Consider the following 24,195-nt stretch of genomic DNA (forward strand, 5'->3'; position numbering starts at 1 on the left):
ACTCCTATTATGTATGTCTAGAAAAATAGAAAATCCAAGCAGCTTTAGCAGAAGTTAAAGAAGAAAATAATGAGAAAATGGATAAAGAAAATTATGCATTTCTACTAGCTCTCTCAAGCGAATTAAGCACTAATCTCAACACCTGGATTATAGATAGTGGAGCTTCTCGTCATATCACCGGATTTAAGGATAAGTTTGAAACCTTCTCAAATCATGAATTAGAAGAAGTAACTATTGGAGATAATTCTTCTCACCCTATTAAAAGAATTGGTACTTGCTCTATTCAACTGAATTTTGGAATCACATTTCAATTCAAGAATGTCCTATATGTGCCAAGAATTAAAAGAAATCTTGTCTCCATCTCCGGACTTGCTGATCAAGGGTACAAAATTACATTTGAAGAAGATAGAGTTCTATCTTGGACTAAGAACTCATCTATTAAGAAAGCCATCTCCATTGGAGTCAGGGATGGAAGTCTTTATAAGCTTTGTAATGATCAAAATCCAAAGTTAAACTTAATCCTTAGTAATGATAAGTCAAATTCCACTGAAATCTGGCATAGAAGACTAGGTCATCTTAACTTACGAGCTTTATCATCTATAGGTAAAATTGTAAAAGGCCTATCAAATGTAAAAGCAAATCATTCAAGTATTTGTAAAGGGTGTGCGTTAGGTAAAAATACTAAACATTCCTTTCCCAAAAGTGATCATAACTCTAAATTCATTCTTGAATTGATTCATACAGATCTTTGTGGTCCTATATCAGTCCCCTCCCTTAATGAATGTCTTTTCTATATAATTTTTATTGATGATTACTCTAGGAGAACTTGGATTTATTTTCTGAAACAAAATGAGTCATCTGAGGTCTTATCCAAGTGTAAAGAGTTTACAGCCTTAGTTGAAAATCAATCAGGTCAAAAGATCAAAACCCTAAGGTCTGACAATGGGGGTGGATTCACATTTGATATCTTTAAAAACTTCTGTATTTCTGTTGGGATTAAGAGGGAGTTTTCTGTACCTTATAATCCTCAACAAAATGGAATAACTAAAAGGAAAAATAGATCTATTGTTAAATCAGCCAGAGCCATGTTACATGATCAAAATCTTCATTACTCCTTTTGGGCTAAAGCATCCAATACTGCTGTCTACATTCAAAATCGTTGTCCTCACTCCATATTAGAAAATACCACTCCAGAAGAAGTATTTATAGGTGTTAAACCAGATTTAAGTCACCTAAGAATATTCAGATGTCCAGTCTATATTTACATACCAAAAGAAAAGAGAAGCAAATTGGAGCCTTCCGGGAAAAAGGGAATATTCATTGGTTATAGTGAAACTACAAAGGGTATAGGAGCTACATTCCTGGGCAAAGGACAATTGAGATTAGTAGAGATGTAATATTTGAAGAAGATACAACCTTTAAAATTTCTAGTAATAGTGATGAATCCATTTCAGAAGAAGATCAAACTACAAAAATTGAGAGGGAGGATAATTCCGACATCTCTTCCATGTCTAATCATATAGAATCAGAAAACATCAACCATACCAATAAGTAGAGACCCCTTTGGGCTAGAAAAATGTTAGCCGAAAATCATGTAATTTAGGAAAGCAAAAGGACTAGAAATCAATCTTGTTATGTTGCATTACTATCTGAACTCATAAAATCTGAACCTACTAATGTTAAAGAAGCACTTTCACATCAATCTTGGAAGGAAGCTATGATTGAGGAATATAACTCTATATTGAAAAATGATGCATGGGACATTGTACCAAGACCTAAGAACAAATCAGTTGTTTCTTCCAAATGGTTGTTCAAGATTAAACATGCTGTAGATGGTAGTATTGAAAAATACAAGGCAAGATTTGTAGCCCGAAGTTTCTCTCAGAAAGAAGGTATTGATTATGAAGAAACCTTTGCCCCTGTTGCCAAGTACACTTCAGTTAGAACAATCCTAGCTATTGCAGCATCCAAAGGATGGAAAGTACATCAGATAGATGTCAAGACAACATTTCTCAATGGTAAGATTGAAGAAGAAGTTTACATTGAGCAACCAGAAGGGTTCAATACCTATGATTACAAGGCTCATATTTGTAAATTAAAGAAAGCACTTTATGGTCTTAAACAGGCTCCCAGAGCCTGGTATGAAAGAATAGATAATCACCAACTGAAATTGGGATATGCCAAAAATGAAGCTGACCCAAATCTATACTTCAAAATTGAAGGTGATGATATGGTTATCCTTGTATTATATGTTGATGATTTGCTAATTACAGGTGATGAACATCTCATAGAGAAATGTAAGCAAGATCTCACTGCAGAATTTGAAATGAAGGACCTAGGGTTACTTCATTACTTTTTAGGATTAGAAATCGGGCAGCTGGACAATTGTATTATACTAAATCAGGGAAAATATACAATTGATATATTAACCAAGTTTGGAATGATGGAATGTAAACCGACTGCTACCCCTATGGAAATAAATTTACACAAACTAAAAGATGATTTGAATGAATCTGAGGTTGTAGATCTTATTACAAACAAATTATTGGATCCCTGATGTATCTGGTTAATACTCGTCCAGACATATGTTATGCAACTCACACCTTGAGTCAGTTTATGTGTGCTCCTAAGAAGTCACATTTGCATGCAACTAAATACATTTTGAGGTATCTGAAGGGTACTATTGGAATGGGAATCAAATATGACAAAGTCAACCTTGAACTAATTGGATACTCAGATTCTGATTGGGCTGGAAGTTCTATTGAGCGAAAGAGCACTTCAGGATATTGTTTCAGTCTTGGATCTGGTATGATTTCCTGGTCTAGTCGGAAACAAACTTCAGTAGCATTAAGTTCTACCGAAGCCGAGTACATTGCGTCTTCCTTGGGTGCCAGAGAAGCAGTATGGCTACGAAAGTCGCTTTCAGATCTCTTCAAAAGACCTTTGAAGCCCACAATGATTTACTGTGATAATCAAAGTTGTATTAAGCTTTCTTCTAATCTTGTGTTTCACAATCGCTCCAAACATATTGAAATTCCATTTCATTACATCAGAGATATGGTTAATTGAGGAGTCATTTAATTGAAATCAAATGATCAAACGGCTAATATCTTTACCAAGCCTCTTGCTAAAGTGAAACTGAAATACTTCAGAGAAAAACTTGGTATGATTAATTATAATGACAAATTTTTGAAATAAAAGGTTTATTTCATTTGAGATTGTGTTTCCATTGGTTACTTAATATTATTTGATATGTAATTAAAGGTGACGATCTTTCATGGACATATTCATTTGTAGAAAATTATTTACAAGGTGACGATCTTGTAAATAATAAATCTATTTCTGGGCTTCTCTAGACATTGCTTAAGTGCAAGTAGAGATTATTTCTAGGCTTCTCTAGACATTGCTTAAGTGCAAGTAGAGATTATTTCTGGGCTTCTTTAGACATTGCTTAAGTGCAAGTAGAGATTATATGAGCTATCTCTAGACATTGCTTAAGTGCAAGTAGAGATTTTATATGCTATCTCTAGACATTGCTTAAGTGCAAGTAGAGATTGTTTACTGTTCATATTGTGTTGCTTATATGATGATCTCATTTAATTAATTTTTTACTTCTCCCTAGCTAAAGAGGGAGTGTTAATGTTTAGCGTTAGAAGAAGCAAAACATGAATCCCTTATGTTACCACTGTTTGCTATGCACCACAGAGATATAAGCATCAGAATTATGTTCCTACTGTTTGCTATGCATCACAGAGATATAAGCATCAGAATTATGTTACCACTGTCTGCTATGCACCACAGAGATATAAGCATATGTACATGTATCCATATTGACATATGCATACATATACGTGTACTTACGCCTCTGTCATGCATCAGAATTATTCATAGTGAAGAGAACATATTATTGACCAACTTATAATGGTCGGGCTTCATATTATCAGCGACTTTAATGTGTTGCTTATATTGGGTTCAATACCCTTGTGCTTTGCCTCTATCAAGTGTTGATCATTATCGAGCCCTTGATTTATTATTGGGCGGTGGCTTATGAATTTGTTTTGGCAGTTATCTTAACTAACATGCCTCCGAAGAGGCATGTCCCTACATGGCTCTTGGGCCACGTAGAGACATGACTCTTCGGAGTCATGTCTTTCCTCTGCCTATATATACTTACTGCCGTAGGGAAAAGCATCAATATAAGGCATCCGAGTACCTGCAGAGAAACATCAGTATTGTGAAATCTTACTATTATCATCTTCATCTATTTTGTTATAAGCGATAAGTACTTATATTCTGCATAATTCAAGTTAGAACTTATCTGCAAGCATTATTTTGTAACTGTTTATCTATCAGAGATCGACTATATTTAACACTTTCTTTAGCTATGCTTCTTCAGCAAGGTATTGTTGCTCATCAGAAAAATCTCATCAACGTCTGTCTTGGATAGGTTGTCAAGATCCATTACCATCAGGAACCCCTGAGTGGGTAATTTGCCATCTAGTATTTCCATTGGCGTCTTTGTGCTATCTTGCCTCGAAGCACCTTCAACTGTACCCTTCGGGCCTTTTCTCTTTTGCTTTGTCTGTGTTGTATTCAATAGGGGACTAGCTGCCTCTACCCTTGCCTCAACCTTGATGTTTATATTTACAGATACAATTGTTGAGGCTTCACTGGCTGTTGTTGGTGGTGCTCTACCTAGAGGGATGAGCACCCTTGTTATCCCAACCTCTACTGCAACGATTAACCATCTTCCTTGCTCTACCTTCTCTTCCACTTCTCTAATAATTTGCTCGAAGGGCGCATTTGCCAATTCAGTTTGAGTAGAGGGCTCATCCCCCTTCCATTTCCCCTTCTCTCGGCCTGTCGCCTGACAGGAGGCTAGTATATGCATAGTTCTAGGTAGAGTAGGAGTCCAAATGTTTTTGGGGCACACCTCAAAATAGGTGTGAGGTCTTTCCACCACCTCCCGAGTGACTATCTCTATCTCTACCCCTTCTAGGGTGTTCTAATCTATTGTTGGGAGACCTATTTATCTATATTCTGATTTGTATACAATATATTTGCCTTACCATCATCTTTAAAGTTTCAAGGGTGTTAAGAAGTTAGCTTGTGTGAAATTGAATCTATATTGTTTATGTCTATCCTCAAGTTAACATTACATAACTGATTCATTATATATATATATATATATATATATATATATATATATATATATATATATTATACATATACATATATACTTGAGATTATATTAAGAATCTATGTAATGTAATCAGTTTGTATGTAATCAAATTGTCGATAGCACATTATGTTAAATTGTAGATCAGTTAGATTGATATAATCATGAGATTCATTATAAATGGTAAATCATCATTAGATATATATTCTTTAGACATGTGTATATATATATATATATATATATATATATATATTAGTTATATTAAATATATTAACCAATGATGATTAACTATAGAGACATGTCTCTTTATGAGACATGTCTCCTCCTCATATTTATATGAGAAGCAAATCTGCAATTGGAACATATCAATAACAATGGCAATATTATTACATTTGCAGAGATCCTAAAACTAACATGGTATCAGAGCCAAACTGCAAATGTATAAGTGATTAATAAAAGATTGAATATATTAAGGAGATGCAGCATATTTGGTACCCTAATTTCTAAATAGTTGGAGCAAAAATTATGTTATATGTTCTAATTTGGTAATGGCAGAACAAACACAAGAGTTCAGGGAAATGAAGGTATTCGTAACAAAAAAAGAGGAGGAGGAAAAAGAGTCAATAAGATACATCAAGAGGAGAATTAATAATCTCAGTCATCATTGAAAATCTAAGAGTGACTCTAATTCAGAAGGAAATACAAACATTTTAGGGAAGATCAACACGATTAAAGGAGCAATAATATTGCACGACAAAATCAAAATAGCTATAAGAATTATGTGGCATCCACTTAATATCAAGTGCCAAGGAAACTGCCAAATAAAGATCCTTATCATGATAACTGTACACATGTCACAAACTAAGGATTACATTTAGGTTAAATCCAAAATATCTCTGCAGTTAGGATTAATCTTTGTAGTGATTAGAAGGATTGTGGCAACCATTGTAACATCTAGTCAGACTTGTCGATCAAATTGCAGAACATGTTCCTTATAAACATGATCCATGCCGATACTATCAAAGCAGAATACTGGAATAATCACGCATGCCAAGACTCAGGCCATATGTATTTGACACAGTGGCACCATCTGTTGAAAGGAATTGAAGAAAACAAAATAAACAGAAAAAAAAAAAAATGGAACAAATCATATTTTAAACAGTGACTTTGTTGAAGGAACCATGTCGTAAACCAACGTGTATTATAGGATAGAGGGGATTCAAATTGATGACATCGTGGAGACCATTCACAACCCCATTTGTGTTGTGCTCTGTGACGCAAGGAACCAACAGATTATTGTTGAGGATAACTATCCCACTAAAGTAAAAAAATTTAGAGATGATGACACCATTATCGACGGTGGACACCATATCAAATAAGAATTGATCTGCAAATTTTGCAGCGAGCATTTGAATTATGTCGTAGAACTTGCTGAGATAGGAAGAAACAAAAAAAAAAGAACTCTCTGGGGATAAAGAAATATATATCTAGTCCAACATAGAAGGAAGAGAATGATGGTTTAAATTCAGTCAAAAATCATTATTTTTATCTTGTTTTCATCCGTGGATATGAGAAAATATCATCAGGCATCAATCAAGAACAATGAGTACTTACTTACCTGCACAGTCAACGTATACTTATCCAATAAGGATTCTTCACAGTTTGAACAGTCAGAAAAGCTACATACGTATGAGATGAAATGATCTAAACAACAAGAGAATAATAGACTAAATAATATAGTTGCCTCCAAGAGATAACACACAAGAATTCTCAACATTGAAATCAAATATGAGATTTTGAATTAGCATAGAGCCAATCCATTTGGGTAAGGAGAATTTGGAAACAAATGATGATTTAAATCAAAGGCTCTAATTTTATTGCAGAAGCAATTGGTCTTAGACATCATACGGCTACCAAATGGTACTGAGAATATTAAGTGACTAAAGAAAATCATTAAAGCCAAACTATGATTATGGTCCTTGTTATTAGTCATGAGGGAAATAGAGATATTCTTATTCTCGTTGAAAGTAGAATACTGAAAGTAAAGCAAATAACTGGTTTATATCATGAGGCACAAAATATATATATTAACATTTCATTCTAGATGTTGGGCGACTACCGGTTGATAACCATTGTAAGTGCTACTTTTTTTTGGAGAATCACAATGAGGATGATCCTCCAGTTTATGAAGTATAAATTTCACTCCAAAGAAAAAGACGATACTACACAGTACCCAGAATCATCCATGCTAGTATGATCAGGGAAAGACTAGTATTTGTTGACACTCAGCAGTGTTCCAGGAACGAACTTCATCCATCACAGATGATTATATTATTATTACAAGAATACATGATCAGATCAGTACAGATTTTTCAGATCAATACAGATTTTTCAGAGTTGGATATACTCTTGAAATCTTTCCACATCAGATTCACACTCATATCAACAAACAAAACATATAAAGTCACAGAGAAAATGAAGAAGCAAGAGTTTGCGTGTGGGGTTTGTTGATAGTGAAGATTTTAAAATATCAAAAGACACAGAGATAGTACCTTTTTTTATAAGGAAATCTGAAGTGTACAGATGAGGTACAAAAGTAAAGATAAAGAAAGGTGTGATAATTCTATTTTCCAGCATGGTAAAACTGGTTTTCTATTCTGATGCATTAGGGATGTTGAGTGATAACATACGAGACTATTAAATAAAGATATGACAAGGGGCTCTTTCATCGAGAGGAGCTGACTACGATAGAATTTTGTTCCAAGATCAAGTGATCTTATGACAGTAGTTTGAGAGCGAGTAATTAGAGGATCTACTTAGTTGACATTAGAGGATCTTGGATACTTTGTTTCAGAGGGAGTCTAGAAATACATGTGTATGACTTCGTGATTTTGATGGGCCTACTTCTATGTACATCATGATGAAGTATTGACTTATCACCTGAAGGTTGAAAAGATTAAGATGCTCAAGGGAAGTTTAGAAGTCTTATGAGTAACAAAATGTCTTTAATGGGGCCACACCTTGTGAACATCACAAGAAAATGAAAAGATCCTTAAATAACTTGCATGATCATACACTAACTACTGAGTACGTAAAATTTGTCGATGATATAAAAGTTGGAATTTTACATTGTGAGGGGTAAATTTAATAAACAATGTTCAAATTCCAACTTGTAACCATCTTTAGAGAGGAGATTTAATGATTTGACATTTATGGATTGTCATAGAAAGATAATTAATTCTTACTAATGAATATTACAGTTATCTACTTACTATAGTCTCTCTCTTTCTTGGTTATAAACTTATACGTACTATAAGAGTTAAATTGCATTGATCTTTCTTTTTACATCTACAGATGTTCTTGCAAAAAAGGAAAGTTGGTACATTTGCTACCAAGATTATTGTGTAGGCTCTGGAAGTGAACATCTTTTATGATTAAGATTATGAAGAGGAAATCTGACATTGCTTCAGATTAAGAGGGAGAAAATAAGAACATGATTCTGTCAAATTTTTATTTAGAGGGAGTAGATCATATCACTTCAGAGGTAAACTTGACATGATTAATGATTATTGTTTCTTATGCACTTATTGACTAACATCATATGGTTGATGATTATATGCATACAGTGATAAATCTACTCTTGTAGAAAATGCTCGATGACTTAATGTCATGTGACCTTGTGATACTGGTGCATTCATCACAAGGATGAGTTATATTAGTACAGATGAGCAAAATGCTAATATTTTTACCAAGCCTCTTGCAAAGTTGAAATTGTGTATTTCAGAGGTAAAATTGATATGACCTTGTTGTAAATGCATTTATTAAACTATATATTCATGAATATAATTTTTTTTTTTGCTTGCAAGCTTGTATTGTGAAAAGTGACGACTTTTCTTGTGAAAGGTGACGACCTTTCGTGTGTTCTGATCCTATTATAAAGTGACGACTTTATTTTAGTGATCTTCAAACAATGGTTGAATTTGGTGTTATCTTTGTTCTTTGGGCCGGATTTTGTCGGACACATTGATAACCTTCATGGGTCTTTTGGGCGATAGTCGGACACCATGAAAACCCATTGTTGAAAGTTTGGGTTATCTTTGTTCTTTGGGCCAGATTTTGCCGGACACATTGATAACCTTTCATGGGTCTTTTGGGCGATAGCCGGACACCATGAAAACTCATTGTTTTGGAAGTTTGGGTTATCTTTGTTCTTTGGGCCGGATTTTGCCGGACACATTGATAACCTTCATGGGTTTTTTGGGCGATAGCCGGACACCATGAAAACCCATTGTTTTGAAAGTTTGGGTTATCTTTGTTCTTTGGGTTGGATTTTGCCGGACACATTGATAACCTTTCATGGGTCTTTTGGGCGATGGCCGGACACCATGAAAATCCATTATGTTTTCTTTCTTCTTTCTCTCTCTTAGTTTAAAACATAATGATGATTGCAGCTTATTGTGTAAGTTAAACTTGTTCAATTTCCCTTGCTAAAGAGGGAGTGTTAAGAAGTTAGCTTGTGTGAAATTGAATCTATATTGTTTATGTCTATCCTCAAGTTAATATTACATAACTGATTCATTAATTGTATATATATACATATAATATTATATATATATATATATATTATACATATACATACATATAATATATATATATATATATATGTATATATTATACATATACATATATACTTAAGATTATATTAAGAATCTACGTAATGTAATCAGTTTGTATGTAATCAAATTGTCGATAGCACATTATGTTAAATTGTAGATCAGTTAGATTGATATAATCATCAGATTCATTATAAATAGTAAATCATCATTAGATATATATTCTTTAGACATACATATATATATATATATATATATATATATATATATTATATTATATATATAATAATATATATATATATATATATATATATATATATATATATATGTATGGTTAGTTATATTAAATATACTAACCAATGATGATTAACTATAGAGACATGTCTCCTTCTCATATTTATATGAGAAGCAAATCTACAATTGGAACATATCAATAACAATGGCAATATTATTACATTTGTAGAGATCCTAAAACTAACAAAGGGAAGGTGCCCAGCCTTGGGCATTAATTTAGTAACCCAACCCGTGATGTTAAAATTGTGTCAGGTGAGGTAATACTTCTTGAATTTGTATGCTTCCAACTCATTGGTGACCTCCTTTGCCTAGGCCACTGTACAATTGTAATTCTCGCCTTTCACCGGGAATTGGACTCCTATGATCTTATTCGTACAAATTTGGTGAACCTATAGGGCTTACCTACAATATTTTAACAAAATTATCTAGTCCAAGCAGACCTAGGGAAGCATGTAGGGTGCACTTGTAAAATTGCTGATCCAAATGTAGATGCATTGTCATTTTTTTTATGTAATAGGCACCCCATCCTTTGATTAATGCCTTTGCCTTGTCTAAGAGACAAAATCCCCGCTGATTATAATCATCCGATCTGCCAAGAAATATTCATTGACGCACACAAACTAGCCGAAGCAATCATCAAGGGGCAGTTGTGGGTAATATACCAAAGGAGAAGAATCCTTCGGCTTTAAAGTCATTACGCTGCAATGTTAAGATCTTAGAGTTCGAGGGTTTACCATGCCAGCCAGAGAAAGTAAGAAGTCATGTAGAAAGACTTCTTCTCCTCCAGATTCCTCATTGGGCTATTTATGTGTTGAGAGATGATGAGGGGCCAATCAAACTTAATATTTTATTCTGTCATCATGTAAATATATTAATACATCCAGGTTAAAACTCCTTGGCACTGGGTTCCTCAAAGATTCTGCAGAGGAAGTAGATGCAAATTTGGATGGGCTTAGTAAAGTCCGGCTGCTGCGAGGTAATAGACATTTTTTGGACCTCCTTCCTTGGCTTCTTGAGGCAGCAATGATTCAAAAAAAACTAGGCCTTTTGTTCTTATCAAATTTTGTTATGGCATTGATCCGTGTGATAGCTATTGCATTTCCTCCCCAGTCTGAGGTGTGAAGAGCCACCACAATAGACTGAGCATCCCTGTTAACGAGGGGCTCACCAGTAGGTTTGACTACCATCCTGTGCTCTGAACTGTAGTTCTGAGCAAACAAGGAAATAAGCTCCAGACACTACATAGAGTATGGGAAATATGCCTGGATGAGCCCGAAGATAGATATCTTGAATGCTCTTGGCCCCTGCTTGTTCTTCCTCCAACAAATCCTTTCAGAGTTCTCAGAGGTCTGCCTAGTCTTCGACATTGGTATTAGTGACCTTAACAACATGTTCATCCTAGAGGGGAAGAGAACTCCATTCTTCTGGTACTTGAGGATCAATGGTAGCTTCTCTATTTCCTTCTCCTCAGACTTCTTTGCAGAGGAGGTAGAGGATCCCACATCCAAAAGGCTGCTTGATTCTCCCAAAGAAGGCATGGTTTCCTGCACAACCGGACATGAATCAGTACATAGTTCAAAATAATCAGATTTGAGTAAGCGGCTAGAATATTCCATATTTCCAAGGTTATCCTGCATGAATTAAAATAAATATTTGCCCCTTTCAAACCTGTAGACCGAAAGTAAGTTAAAGCACGACTTGTTAAAAAAGGGTGAGATGATTTTTGGGAAAATGGAAGTACCTTACACTGAAAGAGGGAATGCTAATCTGTGAATTCTGAGAACTTGTAGAGCAACAAGCGTTAATATGTCAAGGCAATAATATAAAAAAAAGTGTTTCTTCTTTCCCGAAATGTCCTATCCTTACCACTAAGAATATGGTAGAGGATATCGGAGGTAAAACCCCGATGACGTCAACATGATTGTTGAGTTGTACTACAGTTATTTAAATGTCTATTTAGTACTCACATGTGTGACATGTTAGGTGCATTTAAGAATGTTTTACATTTTGAATAAAGGTGCATTCGATTGGTGGTAGAAGATGCTTCACCATGGGTGGAGTGATATACTAGGCAAGAAATGGCCAGAGTCGAAGCATTGACTACCACCACCAAAAAAGTTGGGCTTCGCCGGTAGGCCACCAAGGTTGGGTAGGTCCAAATAAATGAAAACGTGAATTTCTTAACAATTTGGACCTCAAACCAGAACCAATTCATATGCAGAGCTGAGAACGACTGCAGAATAAACACCTCTGCTTAGCATGTTGATACTTTAGAGCCCAAATGCAAGAACTTAGGCTCGTGGGGTCCCAATTCCATGCTTAAACAAGCCCTGAACGACCATTCAAAGGGCATATGAAAATGCGCTCTGTGACCAACCAAAACAAAATGAAAAACAAGCAACACCAAAACCAATTAGGGTCAAGGGCCCTAACTCCTCAAATGCAAACAAGGATAACGAAACCAATTAGGGCTGAGAAACACTAGCTGGCAAGAAAGCAGACAAAGCACACCAAAGAGCGAAGAGAATGCCACTCTGTAAATTGAAACTAGGTGCCATGAATTCAAGACGATGAACAAACTTGGATTCATGGTGCTTGGGCAATTTATAGAGAGAAATTTTGCCGCCTTTGCCAAATTTAGGTGAAGTAAGGCTCCATTGCGATAGGGACCAAACTAAACTAAATTAAAAAATTTATAGTCAAAGGCAGAAGGCACCAATTTTTAAACTAGTTCGAAGGATGCAAATGGCCTTGCAGAGAATGGGAGCAACACTCCTCAAGCTTGCAACCACCAGTGACAAAAGCCAACAAACGCAATGGAACCACCGACGAGAGCTCAAACTAAGCATAGCTCAACCTCATAGGTTGTAGAGAATGCAAAGGGCGCACAAGATCAAGATTCACACCAATTCAAATGATTGCAAGGTAAGTGAAAAGACCAAAACAACTCCCTTATACAACGTTGGGTAAATGGTCATTAATTAGGGTACTCCTCACGTTGATGCACCTTAAATGTCAAAGACATTGGGTTTCCAAGAGCCTTTACTCTTATGTTGAGAAACACGAGAGGGTTATGTTTTCAAAGACTTGGAGTTTGGACTTTGCCTAGTAACTCAAGGAACACCTCGGAATCGGGATCCTGAGGTTCAGTTGCCACCACAAAAAAAAAAAAATAACGAAAGACAAAACCCTTGGGCAAGGGACGACAAGTGCTAGAGCCTGAAGCTCGGGAGACAAAACAAAAGAAAACCTGCCCTAACAAGGACAGTGGTAAAAGCAAAAAAAGGGGATGCAACATTTTTCCCATCAAAATTTAGGGACGAGTATGTAGGGCATAACAAGGTGGTGCATTTTGTTGGAAATATTAGGGTTGTGGTATAGAAAGGAATTGTTCATATTATTGGGTGGTAGGCCATTAGTGTGGAATCCTTAGAAGAGGAGTCACGAAATGTCTTGGAAAATAAATGCACCTTTACCAAATGAAGCAATATTAAGATATATTTTGGAGCATGAAGCAACAAAATAGAGAATTATGTAGGCAAAATACAACCATTGGCAATAAAAGTAAGGAAAAGGCGAAGAATGCAACCCCCTTTGCAAATATTTTGATAGAAGATCACCCCCTTTATACTACCTCAACCAGCCCCAATAAAGCATTTCAAACTGAGAATCGGGAAATTGCCGACATTGATGTGGCAAGATGCTTATATGAAAATGGGTTGCATATAAGGCCATAAGGGATTTGTAGTTTGAGACATGGATATCAATTGTTTTAGATGGGTGGAAAGATACAAGAAATTGGCCCTTGTCAATGTCATGGTGGTGTCCCCTAAAAGAGCAATGTTTTTGAAATCCGTGGATTATGAGGAGCAAGTTTGGGCCATTTATTGTTGATATTCTCATCACTACCATTGAACACATGGGAGCCAGAAATGTTTTCCTCATAACAAATAACACAAAAAATTGTAGACCTGTTGGTTTGTTTGTTGAGGAGCGATGTTAACATATCTTTTGGACACTTGTGCAGTCCATTCACTCAATATTATGTTACAAAAGATTGAAAACAAAATTTGGGTGGATCGAAGAGGTGTATGAAGAGGCTTAGAACATCCAAACATTCATTACAAACCACAACATGACTCAATGAACATTCAGATTATTCTCACAGTTGGAGCTATTGAAGGTTATTAGTGGACTTGAACTTGAAGTAGTCATCTGATTTAAAAAATAAAACTTCTAATTTTCATAATTTGATTGGGTAATATATTTTCTTTTTTAAAGTATGTCTCCAATAGTTGTGTTTTTTTTGCTCTAATTTATGTTACAGGTTGCTAAGATCCGTTTTACATCAAACTTAATCAGATGGAGACAATTTCTGCAAGTGAAGGTGACACTTTGCAATATGGTAATAAACAATAATTGATCTTTATGGAGGCAAAGCAACAATGAGAGGACAGCCAAATAGGAAAGGATATTGGATGACTCATGATGGGAACATGTAGAGTATCTCATTAAGTTCACCAAGCCCATTATGAGCATGCTTAGGTACACTGACATGGATAGGCCTTGCCTTGGAGAGATCTATGATGGCATAGACTCAATGCTTGAGAACATCAAACAAATAGTAAATGAAAAAGACCACGGTCTTGAGGAGACCTACAAATAATTGCAAGCAATTGTTGTAGAACGATAAAACCAAATGACTGCTTCTCTACATTTGCTTGCTTATGCATTGATGCCTAAATATTATAGCACCCAATATACTGATTTACCAAGACAGCTGCCACCATATAGAGATTTAGAAGTGTCTGATGGGTACAAGGCAACATTTAAAAGACTCTTTCCCGATGATGATATGCGAGGTTTTGATTATAGATGAGTCAGAGTTTGTGACTGCAGGAGATCTAAGTAAATCTTTGTCAACGGTTTAGGAAGGATGCTTATAGTTGGTGGTACCTCCATGGCCAAAGATTCTGGACATTGCAGCCACTTGCAATCAAGATTATATCACAATTAAGGTTTATTTAAAAAACTAGTTTACTTTGTCTTCATAAATTGCTAGTAATATTTGTTTTATTAATCTAAGTTTTATTAAAGAAAACTAGTTTACTTTCTCTTCATAAATTGCTAGTAATATTTATTTTATAAGATGAATAATTTTATTTTAATTGTCTACTTTGTCTTGTCTTCATAAGTTGTTACTACATCTGCACCAGAAAGACATTGGAGCAGATATTCTTTCATCTACCCAGTAAAGTGCAATAGGTTGCAATTAAAAAGAACGAAGAACTTCGTATATGTGCATTACAACTTATGTCTCGTCTCACACAAGAATAAAGAATGCAAAGAAGGGGAGATGAAGAGGTGGGATATAAATGTAGAGCTTGCAGACTTGGATGCTTCTACTTCTCAGCTTGCACATGATGGATTTGAAGATTTTGACACCAATAATGTTATTGATGCAACTGATCCCATTGGCCTTAGCTTTGATTGTGTGTCAACTACTGCCAATGTAGAAGAAGAAGAATAATATTAATAAAATTTTAATCCATTGGTTAAACGTGAAACAATGATACTTGAACTTGATGTTATGATTTATCCCTTGACATTTTAATGTTTTGAATATTTTCTGGTGAACTTAAAGTACATGATGTATGATCATCATTCATGATGCCATGATTACAAATTTATGGTGTTTTTATAATACTGTGTGACATTCTAATCTTAAGTCATGGTGCTTAGCCTCTTTTAATTTCTCTGGCATACTAATCACACATAAGTCAATTAGATAATCCCCATAACATTATTGTACCTCAAGTAAGTCCTTCAAGGAATCGAGCATACCATCAATTTCAAATTGCAGTAAGAAAGCTAATATAAGTTTCACCTTTCAAGTCTTTAGTGTAATGTCCCCGTTTTTGGCAAGTCTATGCAGTTGATGGAGTTAGCTCATCATAGTGACTCTCGTGAGTTGACAGGGTGTTTTGGGGGTCCTAGTTATGGACTTATTATTTTTAGTAAGTCTATTTTTGGTAGTAGAGTGGGTGGCAGTGGGTCGACACTTGTAGTTAATAAGGTTTATAAGTGCATGAGCTCTTATTTATTCAATAATTATTAAGTTGCATTATTATAATGATATTTATATTATTATAATAATGACATTAAGTGATATTTCTAAAGAGTATGTTGGAAAGTTTCTAGTGTTGAGTTCTTTTGGGAAACTTTCACAATTTTTGAAGTGGAGTTTTTTAGGAAACTTTGGCCAACGAAGGATTATAAATGAGAGCTCATTTCATCAGGGAAAACACGCTTGAATATATATTTGCTTTTTGTTGCCTTTGTGGCTTTTTCTGAGTTATGAACTGTGAGCCCTTGCTGAAGTATAAGGGTTTCTAAGTTTCCGAAGATTGTCCGAAGTCACTGTTGATGTATAGTGATTTCATTGGTTAAATCTCCTATCTGTGTATGAGAGATTGGCATTATCAGTTTGAATAATTTATGAGATCTTCATTGACAATTGTGCTAAGGTAAACAATTGTTGAATTCTCCTACTATAATTACTGAGGCTAAGGAGATTGTTATTCTGGAGGAAGTTGATTGCAATTGAGTTATGAAACTTAGCAATTGAATTAAGTTCGATTGGGGATATTGCTAGCTAAGGTTTGCGATTCTGGAGTAGTGTGTGGGATTGTCATCAGTTTGGACATCCAAACAACAAGCTGGATGGTTCACAGAATTGGCAATCGGGTGGAGTAATCCAATAATAGGCATAGCACTCTGAAGTTAACCTTGCGATCAGCTTGAGCATTCTGTGTTTCAAATTGGAGCTGGACATCATTGGCATTCTGCTTGCCGTTAGCAATTGGAGCAATGTCAATCATTCCAGAATTTTGCATTGAGACTTTGGGGGTTTTGCGTTGAAGTTGGTGAAGGTGAATGCTGTTGTCTTCAAACTATTTTGAATTCTTGCTTCATGCCATTGAAAAATCAGGTTTCATTGTTAATTAAAATATTGGAAATTGGTTCATGATAATTTTTTAAATTTTGTGTTTCCTTCCAGCAATAATAATATTTGGAATTTTCCCTCGCACCCATTATATCTTTGGAAAATTCAAAAAAGTATATATTTAATTAAAAAAACACAACACATTGTTCACTAGCATACATAGTATTGTTGGAGCATACATAGGGTTTTTACAGTGGTATCAAAGCGGTTTCCTACCAGCTTGCAGGAATCGAGCTCCAAATCAAATGATAGTGGTTAGTGCTTGGTTAGAATCGCAGTCAGTATTTGATCCATTTTTGTCTATTCAGTATCATGGTTGATGATAGGAGATTTGTGTCGGGTATGCACTACAACCGAAGAGGACGTACTTCTCTAGCTAGGAAAGGTGAACCTGAGATACAGTTTGGTTCTGTTAGTAGTTCGGGTGGTTTAGGCAGGTCCAGAGTTAGAGATGCTGATGTTGATAGAGAGGCTATGCAAAATTTTTTAGGAACTTGGCAGCCAAACAATAGCAGATGACAGGTGTATTGTAGTAGTTGTCTAATACTTTGCAACGGATAGCACTTCCTCGAGGACAGAGTACGGAGATAGCTTGAGATGTTTTTGTTGGTTCTCATAGATCTCGAGTCGAGGATAGAACCCAAGATTGTGATAGGTACAAAGATGCAGATCGGGTTTGAGTTGAGGAATGTGGTGTATTAGCTGATAGAGTTGACATACATACTGACACTCATGATAGGCCGCAGAGGCCCATGTTTTTGACACCTGAGGTGGATGCGGTCAATATTGAGTCTGAGGCCGTTCCTTTTGCTGATGACGTTCTTGTACACTTTATGGAGTGGGATGCTTTATCACAGGCTATTAAAAATCATTTGAATTTTGATAGGTTCCTGACTTAGAAATGGGAGCATTCCAAAGTAAGGTCAGCACCTGAGAGACGATGACCTCAACAGATCGAGTCACAACAAGTTTCCAGTAAGATGACGTTGGAGCACTTTGATGGTACTGGGAGAGTTACAATTCGAGCTTGGATTCCTAAGCTCGACACATATTTGGCTTTGCGTCCTATGTCAGAGGTGTTGCATTTGGACGAAGCTGCCCATGACAGGTGGTACGATGGGTTAGTTTCTTTGCGACATGATCATATCACTTCCTATCAGGAGTTCGTGGATCGCTTGATCAAGAGATTTGACAGGAAGGATCTAGAAGTGTACTTCCGTGAGTTGGCTCAATTGAAGCAGTCTGGTGGACTAGAGAGTTACATCGGTAAGTTCTAGAGGCTTTTAGTCATGGTTTTTGATATTTCAGACCGCAGACAAGTGATGTTATTTATGGAGGGATTGACTGAGCCACACCATGGATGGGTGAAGTCCTTGGACCCATCTTTTCTTCAGGTAGCGATGATGAAGGCATGAGACCTGGAGTCTTCTCGAAGCAAGGTTGATGACGAGCTCCCACCAGTTGTAGAGGACAAGGGTAAGTCAGTGGGGAGATCTGATGACACTTCTAGAGAGGATTTGAGGAGGCGTCAACTTTGCTATTGGTGCAAGGGGCCTTTCTCTAAAGGTCATACTTGTGTGTTGAGGCTGAAGGGAGTAGCGAATCGTGGTATGTGGGTTTACACTGATGTTATTGAGGACGAGTCATCATAGCAGCATAAGGATGTTGATGAAGATGATCATACTGATGATAAAGTTTATACTGTGATGAATATTTATAGTTTGGTATTTGACTCACATGTTGAGGATTTGCATCGCGTACAGAGTTGGTTTGAGCCTAAGCTAGATTGTTTGTAGGATGATTGGGTAGCTATAATGAAGGAGAGTGTGTTGAGATCTCCTATGGATTTGTCAGTTAGCGATGTTCCAACTTTTCATCACCAACACAGGTATTTGGCGCTATATTGCAGGTTATGTTATTGGTTCTATGATGGTATTGGCATTTAGTTGGTTCAGGGAGGACAGGGACATCACTTGCTTCTTATGGGATCCTAGTGGAGGTTTTTGTATGATGCCGGATTGCTTAAGGACAAGCAATTTCAGGGAGGGAGGACAATAATGTCCCCGTTTTTGGCAAGTCTATGCAATTGACGAAGTTAGCTCATCATAGCGACCCTCGTGAGTTGACAGGGTGTTTCGGGGTCCCAATTGTGGATTTACTATTTTTAGTAAGTCTATTTTTGGCAGTGCAGTGGGTGGCAGTTGGCCGACACTGTAGTTAATAAGGTTAATAATTGCATGAGCTCTTATTTATTCAACAATTATTAAGTTGCATTATTATAATGATATTTATATTATTATAATAATGACATTAAGTGATATTTCTAAAATGTGTGTTGGAAAGTTTCTAGTGTTGAGTTCGTTTGGGAAACTTCCACAATTTCTGAAGTGGAGTTTTTTAGGAAACTTTGGCCAACGAAGGATTATAAATGAGAGCTCATTTCATTGGGGAAGCACGCTTGAATATATATTTGCTTTTTGTTGCTTTTGTGGCTTTTTCTGAGTTATGAATTGCAAGCCCTTGCTGAAGTATAAGAGTTTCTGAGTTTCCGAAGATTGTCTGAAGTCACTGCCGATGTATAGTGATTTCATTGGTTAAATCTCCTATCTGTGATTATCTGTGTCTAGGAGATTGGCATTATCATTTTGAAAAATTTCTGAGATCTTCATTGACAATTGTGCTGAGGTAAACAATCGTTGAATTCTCCTACTGTAATTACTGTGGCTAAGGAGACTGATTCTGGAGGAAGTTGATTGCAATTGAGTAATGAAACTTGGCAGTTGAATTAAGTTTGATTGGGGATATTGCTAGCTGAGGTTTGCGATTCTGGCGCAGCGTGAGGGATTGTCATCAGTTTGGACGTCCAAAGAACAAGCTGGATGGATCATGGAATTGGCAGTTGGGTGGAGTAATACAATAGCAGGCATAGCACTCTGAAGTTAACCCTGCGATCAGCTTGAGCATTCTGCATTTCAAATTGGAGCTGGACATAATTGGCATTCTGCCTGCCATTAGCGATTGGAGCCATGTCAATAGTTCCAGAATTGTGCGATTGAGACTTTGGGGGTTTTGCATTGAAGTTGGTGAAGGTGAATGCTGCCGCCTTCAAACTATTTTGATTTCTTGCTTCAACCGGCAGCACAAAGGATTATGCTACTGAAAAATCAGGTTTCATTGTTAATTAAAATACTGGAAATTGGTTCATGATAATTTGTTAAATTCTGTATTTCCTTCCAGCAATAATAATATATAGAATTTTCCCTTGCACCCATTATATCTTCGAAAAATTCAAAAAAGTATATATTTAATAAAAAAAAACACAAAACATTGTTCACTGGCATACATAGTTTTGTTGGAGCATACATAGGGTTTTTACATTTAGAGACTGCTTGTTCTCTTCATTATTATAGTTGAATACAAATACTCCCCCAACTCTTTTCTCAAATTCTACATTTCCATGTTTCCAATGCCTTAACGTTTTGGAGTTTGGAAACTTATCATTTGTTTCATAAATAGCTTTCATTTTAAAGTGATTGAGATATACCTCAGAATGTTGGAATTGTTTTCTTCATTGAAGTTTGCTGCTGGAAAATGCCTGTTTGTAGGTTCTGATATCCATGGACTCAAGTTTAGTCTTCTCTTGGTCATTGTTACAAATCTCAAAAAGAAAAGTTATTTGTTTTGAGTGGGAAAAGACAATGAAATATCTTTCTGATGGTTTATTTGATTTGATTTCCATAGTGAAATGGAGATATTCTTGAGAACATTCTACCTTTTTTTTTTGTCATTGAAGATTTGCTGCTAATCTTTGTTTCTCCAATTTAATATTTTGTTGACTGTTTGGTCTGCTGTTAGTCATCTTGACATGCAAGGCTCTTCGTATGGCATTAAAGAAACAACAGTAAATTTTTATTTCATGTTTCAGAAAAGCCGCAGACGCAGGAACAAATCAGGTCAAACATTAAAGGATCTGTCCTGCCTTGCCGAAACTCTCCCTTCATTTAGGGACCCAAAATCTGTTGCCGCAAGTACCAAGTTGAACTGCAAGTCTCGTCAAAAGCTTGTGTAAGTTGGATTTTGTAATAACCTTCAACTTTCTTTACAATTGGAATTCTGAAACCTATAATATGCCATGAATATGCTTAATGAGATGGTAAAATATTGGTAGTTGTTTTGACTTATCTGGGCATTTGTTGTTTACAGAGTAAAGGAAACCAAGCAATTGGCAGCTGTGCTGGCACATCCAGTGTTTCATTCTGATCCCTTCTCTGCCATTCAGCAACACCTTGAAAATACTCTTGGCCCACAGATAAACACTGAGGCCAAGTCTAAACGTGTTAACAAGGGAAAAATCTCTAAAAAGAAGAAGAAGAGGCCACAATCAACTGTTACTGTAGAGGCAATGGATCTATAGCAGCAACTGTAGCTTCCCTCTATGTATTTCAAATGTTGGCGTTTTGATTTTAACTCCGCTGATCAAGTTGGTATACAATGGAGAAAAATGAAATGCTATTTAATTTTCAGGTAACAAGAGGGGTATTATTTGATTTTTGAAAAATGAAACATAGCTGATATGATTCCCGAAGGTCATTGCTAACTTAATACAGGTTTTATAGTTATGAAACTAGTCACGACTTTGAAGATCAATTATAACTTGTTTAATCTGAATGGAATAGCATTACCTCCGTACATAGCCTTGGGTAGGTCTGGAGTAGAAGGATGTTTTGTAGAACTGGTTTCGGTAGCTGAATTTTAATCATTTGTTCGGAACTATACCTGTCATGGTGCACGGGATTGGGTTTCAAAGCTTAGCCCTTTATAGTTATGGTGCATGCAATATGGTTTTGTATCTACCCTTATATTTCAGGGTTTAATACAGGTCAACCTCATCTTATTTGAGTGTGTTAAATTAATAAATTCACACACTAATCTGAGACCATTTGCTCTAATTTTGGGAGCAATTATTTTTTCATATTATGGTCTTTTTTCTTCAGTGAAATAAGATTAAAAATATTGCAGTTAATAAAATACAGCATAAATGTTGAGGCCAGTAGACAACAGAGCTCTGATAAGCAGTCTAGGTCTAACAAATACAGCTGAACAGACATGGACTACTGCTGCACATTCTTAGAGTCTCTCTCAGTATAAAAATGGCAGCGCTTCTGTAGAGGGCAGTGTTCTTTCATTTGCATTATAGTTCGTTTCATTTTTAATAGTTTGAAAACATGGAAGCCAAGTTACCCTTGTGTGCTTAAATATGCTATGAAAATTCCCCTCAATATATTATTCAAATGTAACCTGCATTCCAGAGTTGACCATGGCAAATGATTGGTTCAGAACTACAATATGTACTTCATTTCGATCACTAGTAAGCAATAATAATTACTCTTAAATTAGTCCGAAGACTTAAATCACTGTTTTTTTCAATTGATCAGCGCTGATACAATAAAAAATAGCAGTCCAAGAGGAACTGCAAATAGGGAAAGAAAAAATAAAAACCAGTCCTATTGATGCATCGTTACATAATTTCAGATTTGCATAACATGTTGTAACTTTGCAACCTTGAAACACCAAATAAGAGCAGCAAAAAAATCAGTCGCTACGCTGCTTGAACCGAGAACTTAAGGAACTTGTGCAATTGTTTTGAGCATAAAATATCCCCTGCTCTCAACGGAAAAACTGGTACTTAATCTTGTCCAACTGGTTGCTGTAGGCAGCTATGTTTTACATCTGGAAACACATAAAAGCTGCCTGTGAATGAGCTGCCAATTTTTGTCAATTTTAACCATCACTATTGTTTGCTCAAACCTTGTTCTTTGCAATGTAGTATTTTAAAGAGTGCAATGGGCTCATTTACCGAGCTAGATCATTGAGATTCAACAAGGTAATTCTTATAAGTGATACATCGAATTTCAAATCTTATGTCCCAATTTCCTTCAAAAGTGCCACACGTAATCTTCTTATGAACCTGGTTTATAAAGTGAAGTGAAACATGTATCATCATATAACCCTAGTCCATTTACATTTGAAAGGCCTTATACATATTGCTTATTCTTATTTACCTCATTATATATATATATAGCTGATTCTATTGACTTAAAATTTGTGAACAATTCATAAATCATCAATTGTTAATAATAATATAAAAAGCCACACCAAAAATTATAAAGCACAGATTTGTTAATGTGCCAAAAAAAATTCATTTGGAACAATAGTGTAATACCTTTATTTTAAGGGGTATATATATAGCTTTTATTGGTCATTGTTTTTTTCCCACTTTCTCATGTGGAGATAATTCAAATATTTGTAACTTCCTATATCTTTTCAACACCCTTTAAAATAAAGGTATTACACTATTGTTCCAAATGATTTTTTTTTTTGCACATTAGTATCTGTGCTCTATAACTTTTGGTGTGGCTTTTTAGATTATTATTGACAATTGATGATTTATGAATTGTTCACAAATTTTAAGTCAATAGAATCAGCTAAATATTAAACATTTTTTTTCTTAATTATTGTTCTATCATATGAAAATGAACAAAAATTCAATTACATACATTTTTAATTAATTAGGAACATCACAATAAGGAGATACATTGTCTTCATTCCTCCATAATATAATTTATTAACTTGTCTTAGTTTGAAGATTGGATTTAAACCTAGAGATTCGTATATTATAATAAACTTACATCTTTAACATTTAAATATACCTAGTAGAATTGTAACATCAGTATGTTGCTTCCATCATACATTATGTGGATTTATCTTGTTCATTAGTTTAATTAATATGTATAAAGAATAAAAAAATATTTACTATTGATACACAAACACGATAAGTTACCTAACTAGTTTCATAGGTTCTATTCAGACATTTAGACCGGGTCAAATATTTTCTCTTAAATCATATTAAGATACTTTCCATGATCTTAATTTGTTCTAGAGTTTCATGCTTGTCTTTATAACAAAGGTATTCTATCAATTTCATAAATGCATCAATTGAATTTTCTAGCTTTATAGTATTACCATAGTTTGTTTCAAGAAGGTTGTTTTTGGTTCCAAGATATCCTTGAAATATTGAGTTAATCAAACATTTTGCATTTGCC

The 24,195-nt window shown here is 35.4% G+C and overlaps 1 protein-coding gene across 2 annotated transcripts in view; it reads left to right on the forward strand.

The window, feature by feature from the left end:
* The window catches only part of LOC149554676 (ribosome biogenesis protein), a 95,096-nt gene extending 73,032 nt beyond the window's left edge, over nt 1-22,064 (forward strand). For both annotated transcript variants that reach the window (XM_089828732.1, XM_089828731.1), the window contains exons 7-8: nt 21,018-21,157; nt 21,296-22,064. In XM_089828732.1, the coding sequence (XP_089684858.1) occupies nt 21,018-21,157; nt 21,296-21,506 (351 nt within the window). In that variant the 3' untranslated portion in view covers nt 21,507-22,064. The remainder of the gene's footprint in view (nt 1-21,017; nt 21,158-21,295) is intronic.
* The last annotated feature ends 2,131 nt before the right edge of the window (nt 22,065-24,195 follow it).

Source organism: Cupressus sempervirens, chromosome 5 (genome assembly GCF_028749045.1).
Source record: "Cupressus sempervirens isolate cs-2001-9-10 chromosome 5, ASM2874904v1, whole genome shotgun sequence".
NCBI lineage: Eukaryota > Viridiplantae > Streptophyta > Pinopsida > Cupressales > Cupressaceae > Cupressus > Cupressus sempervirens.